Source organism: Dendrobates tinctorius, unplaced genomic scaffold (genome assembly GCF_039654945.1).
Source record: "Dendrobates tinctorius isolate UK_male_01 unplaced genomic scaffold, ASM3965494v1 ptg000070l, whole genome shotgun sequence".
Lineage (NCBI taxonomy): Eukaryota > Metazoa > Chordata > Amphibia > Anura > Dendrobatidae > Dendrobates > Dendrobates tinctorius.
Window position 1 is genome coordinate 61,995,887 of NW_027361738.1, and position 16,628 is coordinate 62,012,514.

General features: G+C 41.6%; 1 protein-coding gene across 6 annotated transcripts in view; it reads left to right on the forward strand.

Annotated features, from left to right (window-relative positions):
• The window catches only part of MPP7 (MAGUK p55 scaffold protein 7), a 434,998-nt gene extending 432,182 nt beyond the window's left edge, over window positions 1-2,816 (forward strand). For all 6 annotated transcript variants that reach the window (XM_073581723.1, XM_073581726.1, XM_073581725.1 and 3 more), the window contains one exon: window positions 1,956-2,816. In XM_073581723.1, coding sequence (XP_073437824.1) covers window positions 1,956-2,135 — 180 coding nt within the window. In that variant the 3' untranslated portion in view covers window positions 2,136-2,816. The remainder of the gene's footprint in view (window positions 1-1,955) is intronic.
• The last annotated feature ends 13,812 nt before the right edge of the window (window positions 2,817-16,628 follow it).

Consider the following 16,628-nt stretch of genomic DNA (forward strand, 5'->3'; position numbering starts at 1 on the left):
AGCGTCTCGGAGAAAATGATTTTACGGTGAATTTATCACAAAAATCCCTGTTTTTATTACACATGGTTTTTAAAACTCCATCGCTAATTGAGCACCGAAGATCTGCAACAATTCCGCCACATCTTAACTCCCCCATTAGCTTTTGAAGCCATGCCACCCCTTGATGTAAAAATGCATCATAGGTCTTAGGTAGCGAAGGAATTTTAATATATCAGTACATCAAGGAGGTCTGAAAGGCTCAATTGGTGGGACAGCTATAATAAACAGCCACTCTCCCACCCCCAAAATGCTGTAATTAAAGAAAACTAAGGGCCTGGCCATTAACCAGTTCAGTGCTGAAATCAAACCTAACCATGGCATTGTACATGGAGGAGTTTTATGGACAACAGTAGTAACAAAGGTCCCCCAGAATTAAAGGAGTATTCCCAAAATCACTTTGGCCCAATGCCTTTCAAAATTAAAATACAAAATATTTGCAAATACAATTAAAGTGGCATGTCAAAGTTTGGGCACCCCGGTCAAAATTACTGTTATTGTGAGCGGTTAAACAAGCTGAAGAGGAAATGATCTCCTAAAAGGGCCAACGTTAAAAGTGACACATATCCTTTGTATTTTAGGTAAAAAATATATTTTTATTTTCAGATTTTACATTTAAAAAATTGGAAAATGAGCCAATGCAAAAGTTTGTGAACCCTGCATGGTTAGTACCTAGTAGCACCTTTTTGTTGCAAGTATTACAGCTTGTAAATTATTTTTCTAGCCAGACAAGTCTTTCAGTTCTCATTTGAGGGATTTTCATCCATTCTTCCTTGGAAAATTCTTCCAGTTCTGTGAGATTCCTGGGTCGTCTTGCATCCTCTGCTATTTTGAGGTCTAGCCACAGATTTTCAATGATGATCAGATCGTTGGACTGTGAGGGCCATTGTAAAACCTTCCGCTTGCGCCTTTTGAGGTGGTATATTGTGTATTTTGACATGAGTTTAGGATCATTATCCATTTGAAGAAGCTATGTTCTTTTCAACTTCAGCTTTTTTTCTTTGCACAAATTTGTTGAAATTTCAATGAATCCATTCTTATCTCTACCCGTGAAATGTACCCCGTGAAACTGGCTGCAACACAACCCCAAAGTATTACTGCTCCATCGCTATGCTTAATGGTTGGTGAGATGTTCTTTTCCTGAAATTCTGTGCCCTTTTTTATTCGCACACACCTTTGATTATTGTGGCCACAGAGTTCTACTTTAACCTCATTGATCCACAGGACTTGCTTCCAAAGTGCATCATGCTTTTTTAGATGTTCTTTTGCATACTTCTGCCGCTGCATTTTATGGTGAGGACAAAGGAAAGGTTTTCTTCTAATGACTCTTTTTTTTAATTTTTTTTTTATATACAGCTCATTGCCTCAGTGACCGACTACCAGTTTTGACTAGCAGCAGTGGCCGAATATGCAGTGTTTCCAAACTATTTTCAGATGAGCTTCTATGCACTGCTTTGAAGTTGGCAGGAGCACACTTTTATCTACTAATCCCGGCCAGCTTCAGTGCAGTGATTACAAGTTAGACCGCAGAAGTGGTCGTTCTCCTAGACAACGATATGTAAGCAAGATGGGAATATCCCTTTAAGTTTACGGTAGTCTTGAGAGCATTGTTAGGCAAACAGTCGTCCAATGTGTTAGGTCCAAAGTGCATTTGTTCTGAATAGGGAGAGAGGGAAGCTGCTGTCAGTCACCTCTGGGGTTTTACCTCAGACCAATAAGAACAGTCATGTTGAAATCCAACGTTTCTGATCCATCAGTCATGAGGATCCCTTACACATTAGATAGTTGGCCAGTTTGGGCAACATTAATCTACTGTTTGGCCAATGTCATTTCTTGAATGCCATTACAAAAAAAAAAATGACTTATTCCTGAAGACTTATTTCCTGCCTCACAATCTCATCTTTTTTTTTCCTCCCCAGGAAGAAGATTTCGATGAAATGATCAGGTCGGCACAAATCATGGAAGTCCAGTATGGTCACTACTTTGACAAAATCATCATAAATGATGACCTTGCCACAGCATACAATGAACTGAAATCCACCCTTGACAGGCTGGAGAAAGAAAGCTTCTGGGTACCAGTGAGCTGGCTCCATTCCTGAGCATCCTCCCCCGAGGAAAGGCACAAATATTTTTTTATGTTACGTTATTTTTTTATCGCTCGTCCTATGGCTGGAATCTCATCCGGTTGAATTCGTTTTTAGCCCTCATTTGATTTTGTTCTCAGACACGTGTTAGAATGGAGGGCAGCTATTTTTATTTCATGTATGTGAAGATTGGGTCTAGCCTTAAGTCGGCACCGAGAGTGCCGCTGGTGTGTCTTACCGGGACAACGAAGTAGGGGCAGCCATTGTATGAGCGGCAAGTAGCCATCCTGAGACTCCGGGACCTGCTCCGCAAGGGGATAATAATCCTGTATGTGACCACTACTGTGTGCCGAGAACAATAGTAAATTTTATTTATTACGATAATTAGGATAGACTTGAAAAAATTGTTGAGGATTGGAAAAACATGGCTGCCTTCTTCCAGAAACCACGCCATTCTTGTCAGCAGACTGGTATTGCTGCTCAGTTCCATTAAAGTAAATGTGACTGAGTTGCAGTACCAGACACGATCTATGAACAGGTGTGGCAGTGTTTTGGAAGGATGGAGATATATATATATTTTTATCACGGTGACTGAGTCAATGACACTGTAAAGGGCAAGGTTATTGAGAATGAGCTTGGATGTATATTATGTCTGCAATTTTTTTTTGCACTGCTGGCACTATGGTTTCTCATTTATTTATGGGTTGTCATTATTTTCTGAGTGCACAGCTAAATGAACGTGGCTCAGACACTGGAATTCTGGGTTCTTACATAACTATTAGTGATTAGCGAGCGTGCTCAGATAGGTTAACACCTTATTCGAGTACGTTCGCTCGTCACTAATAACTGTTTGTGTACGGTTTGTAACCCAATGTTACTTAACTATAACACTCGGTGATGCGCTGCCAGGTCAGGGGGCTGTGTGCCTCAGCAATGTGACTGAATGGTGTAGGGTGGGTGCTCCATTTTGCACTGGTTTTTATAAGGCCATAGGCCTCTTCTCAGTAGGCACAGTGCCCTGCTTCCCAATATAAAGCTTTTTGAAGGATGAGGCTGGTCCACCATAAGATCCTTCAGTGGGCTTGGTGGTTTCTCAGTGATTAGAAAAACATGGCCGATTTCTTCCAAAACCAGCGCCACCCCTGTCCACAGGTTGTGTGTGGCATTACAGCTTTGCCCTATTTACTTTTAGTGCAATACCATGCACAACCTGTTTTTCAGGGTGAATAAAGTAGCCATGTTTTAGTAATACTGGACAACCTATTTAAAGCGGTTGTCCGACATGACTTAGGCATTGGAAGGTGAGCATGGCCGATGGCATCTATCTCCCACGTATTTACCTGGAATTGTGAAGTATTGTGCACAATTCAATACGATAGGACACGTGAATACTATTCAGCTACGACACATGCATTATTGTGCACACTTCCAGGCAGGCATGTGGAGACACGACATCACTGGGCACCACTCACCTCCCGATGTGGAAACGAGCCAGGCTAGACAACGCCATTAAAAGGGTCATCCAGGATTACAAAAACATGGCTGTATTCTTCCAAAAATGACACCGTATCTAAAGGTTGTATGCGGTATTGCATCATCTCTAAGGAAGTAAATGGGGCTGCACTGCAATACCACAAACAACCAGTAGACCCGGGGTGAAGCGCTTTTTGGTGGACCCGTGTTTTTCTATTCCTGGACAACCATGTTAAGGTTTTACATCTTATCGCAACAGGATTAATGGAATCCCACAGAAGACAATCTGGCAGATCACTTGCTTTTGGTACTGCGCATGCAATTAGTCCTTCATGATGATATGTTTTGTTGTGCGTGGCAGGATTTACAATGGAGTTAAGTGTAGACATGCACATGATCCTGTAGGTCGGTGGGCTTCACAATTACTTACTCTGGTGGACTCCTGGCCCTACTACACCGAGGCCATATGACCAACCATCGCTATGAAGGACCCATGTAAATCCGCAATATGGTTCCCAGCTGTCGTAATATAGGGGTGCAATCTTTTGGGCTGTATTCTATAGAAGGGTGGGTTATATTAGTCCACATTTCTCTTATATATTTTTTTTTTTCTATACATCGATAACTTTATTTTAGGGACATATTAGGTCTATGACCACGACTGAATATTTACACGATCACTCCCAAAATCCTTAATCTCGTAAGGGTGTCTACATGCCCACTAATAAACACAACGAGTTATATAATATTCTTTTTTGTTAATCATAGTACATAAAAAAAATAAGAAATGACACATAATTCCTAATACACGGTACATGACCCTAGAATGGACATGCTGCCATTAAAGAAAAGTTTAGTTTTGAAAACTGGATGCCATAGGAAGAGCAATCACAATGGTAATTTTTTTATGAACTGTGTTGTTGACCCTAGCAACCAATCAGAGTTCAGCTTTCTTTTTATAAACAGCCCTGGTAAAATGAAAGCTGAAATGTAATTGGTTGCTATGGACAACAGATATTTTTTCCTTCACAGTGTTCTTTTCTTCCTCAGTGACCTATATACAATACAAGATGGCTGTCTCCTGCTTCTTAAAGGGAATCTGTCACCCTTTTTTTGGCCTTTCAGCTGCCGGCATAGACATCGGGGGCTTATCTACAGCATTCTGCAATGCTGTAGATAAGCCTCCGATGTAACCTGAAAGAGGAGAAAAACACGTTATATTATACTCACCGAGGTGGGCGGTCCAGTCCGATGGGTGTCGCAGTCCAGTCCGGCACCTCCCTTCTTCATGCGATGACGTCCTCTTCTCCTGTCCAGTAATGGCTGCGGCGCAGGCGCATTGCTCTACCCTGTTGAGGGCAGAGCAGAATTCTGCAGTGCGCAGGCGCCGGACCTCTCCCGACGCCTGCGCACTGCAGGACTCTGCTCTGCCCTCAACAGGGTAGAGCAATGCGCCTGCGCCGCAGCCATTACTGGACGGGAGAAGAGGACGTCATCGCATGAAGGGAGGCGTCGGACGGGACGGCGACACCCATCAGACCGGACCGCCCACCTCCGTGAGTATAATATAACGTGTTTTTCTTCTCTTTCAGGTTACATACAGAATGCTGTAGATAAGCCCCCGATGTCTATGCTGGCAGCTGAAAGGCCAAAAAAAGGGTGACAGATTCCCTTTAAATTGGTTCCCTTTTAAATGACAAGATAGCAATTCTTTTTTTTTTTTTTATTCCTAAATGACATAGAATATAATACGAGCATCTTGACGCCTGGAGATGGAACCTCTTACAAGATGTCCGCCCGTACTTACACATCACTGTGGTCGGCCCGCGCAGTTTTTTCGGTTGATCCTTTCAGCAGATGTCTACAATTATCGTCACCCGTGGTACCACTGATGGTCTGTGACACATGTATATAGAAAGGAATCAGGAAAATCATTTTGCAGGGAAATCTTCCTGTGCCTTCTGATCAAATATCAGAGGATTAAACCTCCATTAACTGCTCGCTGTCGTGTATAAGCGGATATAATCCTCACATTCCATGTATATAGGCACTGTCCGAGGGTCCGTAATGTGCAAGCGGTGCGTTCAGGGGTTTTCCGTTTTGACTTTTTATTAATAGTTTTTGGTTATTGTTTGTTACTTTCAATTAAAGGGGTTGCTGGGCAAAAATCCTGCGTAATGGTGGTGGTCCGACTGCTAGGACCCGCAGAGAGCTGGGAACTTTTATATCCCCATTATCAGTGAGCGCCATTCATTCCCTATGAAGCCGCCAAGGACTGCGATCAGCTTCTTCCAGCAGCCTCATAAAGAATGAATGGGGCGACGGTCGGGCATCTGACCTCCCGCGCCATTTTGTAATGGGGATAAAAATTCCCTGATCTACCAATCTGTGCATGAGTGGTTGGACCCCTCATCGGTCATTTGGTTATCACCTATCCTGCAGATATTGTTTTAACTGGACAACCCCTTTAATGTAAAGAAGGAAAAAATTCAAACATGTAGGTAATTGTATTTTAAGCAAATCCCTATCCTATATCTGCTACCTGGATTATTGCCGAGAAGCAACTCTCATATTATTTAGCAGCGATATTGCCGTGTAATGAAAGGCCATGCGGCGATCCCGCCACTCCGTACAGTCAGAGTGCAGCCTGCCATAAACTTCACCTGCACTTATCTATGGTGTTCCCAATGCCTGCTCTCCTTTATCACCTCCATTGCTCTTCTATGAGGGTTAGGGTAAACGATGTACTTTAGGGACTGAATGATCATAAAATTCCATGTATATTTACGTCCATCTTTTCGGTTGTATGTAGGTTAGAGAAGAAGGGTTAGGCCGGAGTCACACTACAGCGAGATACGGCCGAGTCTCGCAGGTTAAAACCAAGCTCTGGCACCGGCACTCCGGAGCGCAGAGTGCAGCTCAGAGTAACACGTGACTTCAGGATCAAACTACACATGGAGTGTCTGTGGACTGCTGTGACGATTTGTGAAGAAAAGCAATAAAACCACCTTCATGCTTTATTTTTATTTTTTTTTTATCCCAATCATCTGCTTGTAGGTTAATGGATTTTCCGCTACTATTTTATTGATTGCCTTTTTTCAGATTAATGGGGAGGCAGACGCCACCTTAGATATTGCCATTAATATCACATCGTTATCTCATATTGTTATAAGCTTTGCAGGCAGCAAAATGTGAAAAAATCTATACCGCGTAACGGTCGTTCCCACGTACTGCAGATCGTCTCTTAATGAGGTCAATAGGAGCTGATCGTCAGCATCAGAAGTGGCCACCAGACAGTTTGATGAAGCGGTGGTGTTTCTCTCCATACACCGTCTGCTACCGGCACAGCTCATGACCTCCACTGATCTATAATTTTCATCATCTACCCAGAGTATAGGTCCTGCACACTCCACCTCCTGCCTTGGGCAATACGCTTAGAGGAATTTTACTGAGCATGTGTGGAGAGATTCTGCATGGTTTGAGCTGCACAGGAGCCCTTGGATGTGACGTCAATGACTATTCGTAAACTGTTTCAACCGGGGGGTGATGCCAGGCACAACAGCAGGCAGGACGTCACTGGAAGACCCACCAAAAAGAAATAAAAAGAAGGATTTTAGTAGGCTAAGGGTTAGGCAAGTCTTGTTTCTTTGGTCTGGCAAAACTACTTTAACTAGGGGATAAATAGGTCAGCACGGGAGTAGTACAAAACAAAATATTGGGAATCAAGTTTTATTGCAAATTTGATTATTTATTTTTTTTATTTTTAAAGCACTATAATAGTAGAAAAATAAAGTATCAGCACCTGAAGGAGAGAGCGCTGGGACAGTGCAAGGAAATGGCAAGACTGAGTAGATGGAACTACTGTGACCTTTGACTACACTGGAAACCCTATTTAGATGCCTACTCCCTGCATGGTCACCAGATACTGTGCTGCTCTCAGGCACCATTTTCGAACTGTATAATGTATAGCCTATGAATAGCAAAAAAAAAAACTGTGAATTTTCAGGTTCTTTTTGGTGCTTCCATGTACTTCACCCAGGATTAATGCCAGCTCCGTCTATATAAATAATGACCTATGCAGGTCTGGCAAGTGTAGTGCCCAATTTAGTAAGACTCTCATCTTTCTCAATACAGTGTCTTATTGGCATCAGGTTGTCCACTCACATTAGATAGTCGCCAACCAAATGCTCACTCTCAATACACGCGCGCACAGCATGGCCAATCAAGCTTGTGTTCTGTATGGGGAGAGTTGAGTAAGCGGCTTCTAGGCCGGCTTATCTCACACAAGAATAGGCAGTTAATATCCGGCTACCTGATCCAGATCTTCTCAACAGATCTTTTTTTTTTTTTTTTGTTTAGAGAGGCAGGATGCCCCCCCACACACACATAAATTAGTCAACCTGTCCTTTTGAATGCAAGAGTTTGTTATAAAGGAATTTTCCTCTACCGGTCAACCCTTTAAATGCTCCCAATGTGCTGATTAAAATAAAAAAAAGTATACATCTCTCCCAGGCCGACTCCACTCTGCTACCTCTCGCGGTGATCACGACTGAGAGAGCAGAACTATAGAGGCTGAGGCCCATCAGAGGCTGTTGATAGGATGCCACGCTCATGTACCATATACCAGGTCATGAGATCGCTGGAAGAGCAAGGAGGTCGGCATGCTTTTTTTTCCCCCCTTATTTTAGTAAGCTCAATGAGGGCTTCCATAAGGGGCTGTCCAGTACTGAGCCATCCATTTATCTCTGTAATACATCTGATGCAGTGAAGGTTTGATTCTAGCACTTAATACCTGTAATGTATTTATCTTTGCTTGCATTGTCTCCATTGGTTATCATCTCATCTTCCTGCCCCCAAAGAAATCAAATTCATATTTTGTCCTATTGGAAACATGAAACCATTTGGGGGCGTAGTGGACCCTTTCTTGGAATACAGTGAAGTCTGGTGTTTATGGCTCCGCTTACTAATTCACGAGAAGCCAGTGATGTCGTTAAAGACATCACATTTTCATCAGGTCAAATGTATATGTTAGAGTTGAGCAAACAGATTCACAGGACTCGGGTACGGCGTCCATGTTGGTACTCCATGGTAGCTGGTCCAGGGCAGTACAAATTCGAATGCCGGCATCCTTGTATTAGGCCCCTGCGACGTCATGACCTATGTAGCAGGGGTCTAGTGATCATAAGACCATGCTGGGTCAGGGTCCTGTGAATCTTTCGCTGAACACTAGTATTTATGTCACTCTGCAATGAGTGATTGACTGGTTTGCATAGTGTGATATTTTATGTTTGTAGCAAAAATGCAGAGGAAACTGAAATATAAAAGTCTCTGAAGCCTAGTCACATGAAGGGTTAAGTTGTGACTGTATTTGGGGGTGGCGTTGTGCACCCTGTCACAGTGCTACATCCTCACGGAACGTTTATTTACAGCATGAAACATCTCACATGTTTATGTCTTAACATGGGAAAACTGTGTAATGTCCTCAATAAAACTGGAGGTGTTTTAGAGCTGAAAGACTAAATCTCTCAGTTCCAAAACTTTGGTGCTAGTCCTTTCCTGCTTCCTCGGGGGTGTGATTACCGGTGGGCTCCACCCTCTACACGAATGGTCATTCTGCTGGAGATGAGGTGAATTGTGATCACTCTCATGATGACCCAAACCATTATGAACCCCCTTCTTGTCACACTCTCTGAAACGTTGCACTGTTGGATGGACAATCCTTCAGTCAACTGTTGTCAACCATGAGGCTAAAGGTTGCCTTTTGTAAAAAAAAAGATAAAATCCATAAATTCTCCCGCCCTCCTCCCAAAGATCGTGGCGAGAGTTGATAAAATCCTTGCAGGTCGGAAATCAGCCATTCGTTACACACCTACCATAACGTTATTTCTAAGGTTAAGGGACAGGACAATTAATCAAGTGAAGATTTTTTTGTTGTATATAAGAGGAATCTATGGATATTTATTACTGCCTTAATGATGCTTGATGTATTTGTTCTTCCTTTAGATTGTATTGCAGGGTAAGTAGGAAAATTTCAATGTATACAATAAATCCTGATTTTAGACCGGTAACTTGGGCAGATCCGCTATACCTGTCCTATGGGAAAGCATATTTATATACATATGTAATCTTATATCAACCATTGGAAGCTATTTCTCCATCGTATGTACATACTAAGAGCACAGCCAGTTACATTTTTTTTTGCCTTAATCATTTTTTTTTCTTGTACATTTTTGCCTTTTTTTTTCATGATTTTCGAATGTGATTTCATTTTGTCTGATTTCCCCCTCCAAAAAAAAAAAAAAAGAACAGAGAGTCTACCGCTGTCAACCCAGGAAATGCCCGTTTCCTGTACGCTCCGTGTACTGTACACTGTGCTTGCCCGCATCGCTCGCTCATCTCTATCGTGTGTGGGGTGATGTAGTGTCCTATCGATTTGTCAGGTTGTGATATACTGTTTTTAGGTCTGTTCACTGTTTCTACATTTTAAGTAAATATATTTAATTGTAACCTACTGTTTGCCATGCTAGGACAATGGTTTGTTCATGTTTTTGTACGGTTGTCTGCATTTCCATACTTGAACTTGTCCTTTAATTTACTAGCCAATGGTATGTTTTTAAATCTGGATTCAACTTCTTATACAGGAAAAAATAAATTATTGACTTTATTGGTTTCCATTGTGTGTTTTTTGGCTCAAATTTACATGTTTTTGAAAGAGGTTTAAAAGAAACATAAGAAAATATTTGAACCCATAACTAGCAGTGATGAGTGAATCCGGTGGGATAAGGTGTTATCTAAGCACGCTCGGGTGCCGAGTGTCTTCGATGTGCTCAAATACAATGATCGAGTCCCCGCGGCTGCTTGACCGGGATTGTCTAACAAACAGGGAATCCCTGCATGTGTTGTGGCCGTGTAACAGCAGCGAGACATGCAGCCGCAGGGGCTAGAAATTATTTTTCGAGCACGCCGAAGACACTCGGTTAGCACCCAAGCATTCTCGGATAGCACATTATCCCAGCGCATTCGCTCATCACTAATAACTAGCGTATAGCGAAACTACTGGCATATAACACATGCAATCAACCCATTTATTGTTATACTTATTTCTTGTTCTTTTATTAGAGCCAACGTATTCTGAAGCACAATACACAGATTGTCATAGCTCATTCCTCCCTTAGGCTACGTTCACACAATGAGTTTTTGGTGAATTTATTACACTGCGTCATTTTGAAAAATGCAAGTAACCTATCTTACTTAATTGATGCCAACATGGTGCCAACGTCAAAAGCTCTTCATCGGAACATAGCCTTGGGATCCATTTAGACATTTTGACCTCGGCTATTAAACACCTGCCGATAGGCTACATGCAAGTCAATCGGCGATCGTTTGGCGGCTTGTTGACACTGCGCTTCCATGCACTCTGATCGTTCATACAATGGTTCTGTGTAAATATAGACCATCATGCTCTCTGGAGCATAAGTCCTGTTTACATGGGAACTTGGCCCTTATGATCCCTTATTCCAAGGAGATCACAATCTAATTCCCTATGTCAGATACACATACTCATTAGGAACTTTTTTTTTTAAAACAGGAGGAAACCCACACACACCCAGAGAAACACACAGAATTCAGGCAGATATTGTACAGGGATTCGAATCCAGGACTTCAAAGCTGCCAGAAAACAGAACTACAGAGCCGACCATTAAAGGTCTTATTGATGGACTTACCAGGGCACGTTTATGAAAGAAAATGCATCAGAAAAGAAGTATAATGTGTGTTAGAGTAACAGAATGGTCAAGGTCGTAGTTTGTAGCTCATAATACAGGCGAACATATGCTATGAAATGGTGTAAGAAAGTGACAAGTGTAATGACTAGAATTCTGCCAAGGTCTCTGCCATGGGATTCTGGAGCTGTAGATGCATTTCCTCTGAATTTAGGAGTCCCTCTTTACCATAAGACTGTACTGATTCGAAAATTGTGTAAGGGGTAAACCAATCCCTGTTTATGCATGACAATGCCGGTGATGGTTCATAAAAAATAATGAACATGTTTGATGTGGAAAAATAGGGCCGAGCTGGAAATTGACCTGAACTCCATTCATGTGAACACCTTGGGGATTGTGGATCTACAGAAGCATCAGCTATGAGCCAAATCATCTCTGAACATTTGTGCAGGACTCACTAATTCCTAAAGCTGTGCTCCAAAATGTAGCAAGAAACCTTGAAGTCAACATTAGGATCTGGAAAAAAGGAGGCCAGGAATCATAGAATTGTAGAGTTGGAAGGGACCTCCTGGGCCATCTGGTCCAACCCCCTGCTCAAAGCAGGATTCGCTATATCATCCCAGACAGATGTCTGTCCAGCCTCTGTTTGAAGACTTCTATTGAAGGAGAACTCACCACCTCACGTGGCAGTCTGTTCCACTCATTGATCACTCTAACTGTCAAAAAGTTTTTTCTAATATCTAATGCGTGTCTCCTCCCATTCAGTTTCATCCCATTGCTTCTAGTCTTTCCTTGTGCAAATGAGAATAAAGCTGATCCTTCTACAATGTGACAGCCCTTGAGATAATTGTAGACACCTATTAAGTCTCCTCTCAGTCTTCTCTTTAGCAAGCTAAACTTTCCCAAATCCTGCAACCTATCTTATATCATCAATCTAGCGTTACTTTATTTTTGGCGTAAGATACTTGATATGAATGGAATGGGATGACCAAACTTATGCCGGATTTAGACATCCTTATGGTTGTTCAGAGTACTCCACTGACAGCACACTGATCCAACTATATAACCAGTGTGCCTGTACTCACTAACGATGGTCGATGTGAAAAATATCATACCATGAACTAGTCTGGTCCAATTTACAGCCCAGATTAGTGCATGTCAACAACAGGCAAATCCTGGGCTTGTCCGTGGGTGTGACTGGCCCAAACTTTCTTATATAAAAAGAGCAAGCGGGCACTATCACAACAGTAATAATTAGAGTCTATATTCACTGGGGGATCTCTTGCATGACATATATAGAAACCAAAAAGAGGAAAAGAATCATGCAAAAAAATAGGATCACCACGCAGTATCAATAGGTACAAACTAAGAGCAAATTTTATTAATGACAAGCCAAAAAACAGCACACATTTAAAAACATTTAAAACATCCAAAAGATCATAAATGGACTCTCCAAAAGATGACAGAATATAACATAATAGATTTTAATATATCAATAGACCGCAAATGCTGAAAGTGCACAGAGAAAAATAACTCTGAATAAATGCTGCTAGCATATAACCAACAATCTTAGATTACAAACCAGTGTAGCCCCCATATATGGGGCATGCAGTGCAGAAGTTAAACCCTGATTATTACCATAAGCCAAACGGCTGAATGCCACAAGAAAGGGGTTAATAGTAAATACACAATGATGCCCAATGCATCCTGCATGCTGGGCTACAGAAGCTGAATACGTCACCCCGTATAATAGTGATTATGGGATCATGCTCACCTTGAAAAAGACACTTAGAAGTGTCGATACGCGTGGGTTTCTCTTATGGACTCTTAACATCACTACTGACCGCACCGCTGCTATTCAGATGACGGGACGACTGACTGGTTCCCCTAATCACTGTTCTTCTCTGTGCACTTTCAGCATTTGCGGTCTACTGATATCTTAAAATCTATTATGTTATATTCTGTCATCTTTTGGAAAGTCCATTTATGATCTTTTGGATGTTTTAAATGTTTTTAAATGTGTGCTGTTTTTTGGCTTTTCATTAATAAAATTTGCTCTTAGTTTGTACCTATTGATACTGTGTGGTGATCCTATTTTTTTGCACGATTCTTTTCCTCTTTTTGGTTTACTGGCCCAAACTTTAGTACTGCTATCTGAATCTAAGACTAGGTTCAGTATTTGGTCAGTATTTTACATCACTATTTGTAAGCCAAACCCAGGAGTGGGTGATAAATACAGAAATGGTGACATGTTTCGATTATACTTTTCCTCTGACTGTTCCACTCCTGGTTTTAGCTTACAAATACTGATGTAAAATACTGACCAAATACTGAACGTGTGAATGAGGCCTTATGCTACATAAGTTGAGCCTAGAGGAAAGGTAAGGCTGGACATCTGTGTTAGATTATCCATGGAAGCAATATACAGTATAGCATGAAGATTCTACTGTAATTGAAGAGGCAAGAATCCACGGAGCCCTGTCCAAACCGGTCTATAGAACATGTCATATGAATACTCAACAAACTGTGTTAACAAACTGGCCTTTTCTATATTTTTTATGGTTACTCATTTATTGACTCCATGTATGGATTAATTCATTCTTGCATTCAGATTGAGTTTGGCTGCAGCGGTCCTGTGACTTCCAGTAGAAGGTGAGCACGCCTATTATTATTATTATATAAAAACTATCCTTGTTGGAAAAAAAACTGTTTTTCGCTGTCAGACAACCCCTGTAGCGTAATATATTGGAAGAACAGACATGATTGATTTTACCTACTGACGGGAATTAGACTTTTGTAATTTCAGGTCATATTTTAGAGCAATATTGTGTGTCTGGACCACCTTCTATGGAAACCTCCGAGATCACGCTATCTGGCGGAACATAAATGCAATATACCCTGAACTTCATGAGCAGCTGTACACTGAAAGCCCTGACACATAATGGCTTCTGAAAAATGATATGGATACACCACATGTTCGTAAATGGAATGAAAAGTTGTATAATTGGCCTCCTCCAGAGGTTTGTGTATCTCTTGTTTCAATTAGGTCAGACGGGCGTCAATTTGTAATGTCGTAGTGTCCTTCCCCATAGGACACGGGAGGAAGCTGTAATACGCGTGTGTGATGGAAGACCAATAATGAACCGTTGCAGACGTAGATTTTCTACCGCTGATGTAGGCGACTACAAGCAATTACAGCAGGCAGACAATGCACATGTGATAACATAAAGCAGTTGCTTTTCCAAGTTTTTATCTTGCTGTATTCGCTGACTCATTAAATTATGCAAAATTCATGAAGTTCACAAAGTATAAAACGGTCTTTATTTTTCTATCTATAACCATATTTGATTTGCGACTTTTCAAAGCAAAAAGTCAAATGTTTAAAAAAAAAAAAATGTTGATTAAAAAATTTACTCAAAAATTTATGGCGTATTTAAAGGGTAACATTTCTCCTTGTGAAGAGTGACATACCGGCTCTGGCATGCCAAGGTAAGGAGGTTTATTCCCCCTGCACTGCTCCTCTGGGAAATTTAATATGCAAATTTCCTCTTCAGAGAGGAAGAGGATTTGAACGCTAAAGCTCCACCTGCTGGAAGCAGCGATCCTACAAGTCACTATTGGCATATATAAAATAGAGGTTGAGGGGGGAGGTTGACTGGAAGATATTTGTAATTAATTTTTGCTACTTTTTCAAAAGTCGCAAATGATGAATCAGGGGAAAACATCTGGAAGATCTAAATCCTGCCCAAAGTGGTGAATTAAAAGGGATAAAAAAGGTAAACATTAAATAGACTTCAAAACAAGGCATATATGGAAAAAGGAATTTGGTGCAAACAAAATAAAGGTGCAAAACACCAAAAAGTCAAGAAAAATCATGCACAAATTCACTAATGGATTGTCCCTTTGTGTCTTGAATCAATTAAAATCCTTTAAGACCTAGAGAATAAGCAATTGCAGAAATTGGCAGCGTCTACTAGGATAGAGTGAAATCAACCTCGTTCCTGCACCATCATGCACCTGTAATATTTCACCCTACATTCATATGATGAGCTGTTGGTGACTTTTTGATGTTTAAGATTATCTGCATCATTTCTGCACCGATTAGGTAAATTAAGTTGATTGTGTTTGTGAGTGCGGTTTTTCATCAAAATATTGGTACTGGTGTTTTTGTCTCTGGTTGGGTATGTCATGTTTTAAATAAAGCTGCTTTGTTTTTGACACTTCCTTTTGACAAAACTTTATTGATAGTCATGTGCAAATTACCGTTTTTGCCTTTTTGATGCATTTCCACATCGGAAACGCATGAAAAAGAGGAATGTGCGTTTCTTACCTGAAAATTTTCCGCATGTAATGCAATTTTGTGGACAGTATCTGCACAGAAAACTCAGCATACCCACAACAGAATTTGACATGTTGCGGCTTTAACCCCTTAGGCCTCTTTCACACTTCCGTTTTTGACAATCAGTCAAAATCCACCAGGTTTTGAAAAAAACAGATCCGCCATTTTTTTTTGGTATAAATGGCTGTGACCACCGATCGCCATCTTCTGCCGATCTTAGAATAGGGAGCGGTGCTGCTGCTGATTCTGAACAGGGAGCGTTAGGCAGGGAAGAAGAAAAAAAAACTGCTGCTGCTGATAGCGCTTTTCACTGTACAGTTAGTGTGCAGTGAAGGGAGGATTTTTGTTGTGTGCAGCAGCGCTGGGGGAGATTAGGCTGCCTTTTAAGGCTACCTACTAGCTGCATTGCTGTGTGCACACTGCTGTTCAAACTGCTTTTTTCAAAGCACTCCAACTTTTATTTTGTCCTGGTAAGTTACTGAGCGTTCATTTTTTCACACACCGTATAGCGGTGTACGCTCCTCACACACTACCGTGTACCGGTTGGTATCACGGACAAATAGAAGCTATCTGGGTGTGACTCTGGAAGAAAAAGCCGAGGAGTTTTTCCAGATCTACACCTTAGAGTGCTGTCTGCTTTTCAAACAGTTTCGCATATCTACAGTAAGTAGTCAACACACTGGCGCTTGTCCGCTCCAAGAAAGAAAATATTCCCAGATGCAGCAGGTAATGAACAGGCTCTGTGCCGGTGCCTGTTAAAAAATGTTAAACTGATAAAAAAAAAAAAAAAAGGAAGAATCCGGTTGCCGGATACTCACTTAGGCTGGTTTCACATTCGCGTTAAAACAACGCTGCGCACTGCGTCGTTAAGCCCCGCCCCGATCTGGCTCCCTGCCCGCCCCATCCGGGATCACCGCCTACTTTCGCATTTGCACGCATGCGATCGGCGCACCCTATCTTTAGCATAGGGTGCGC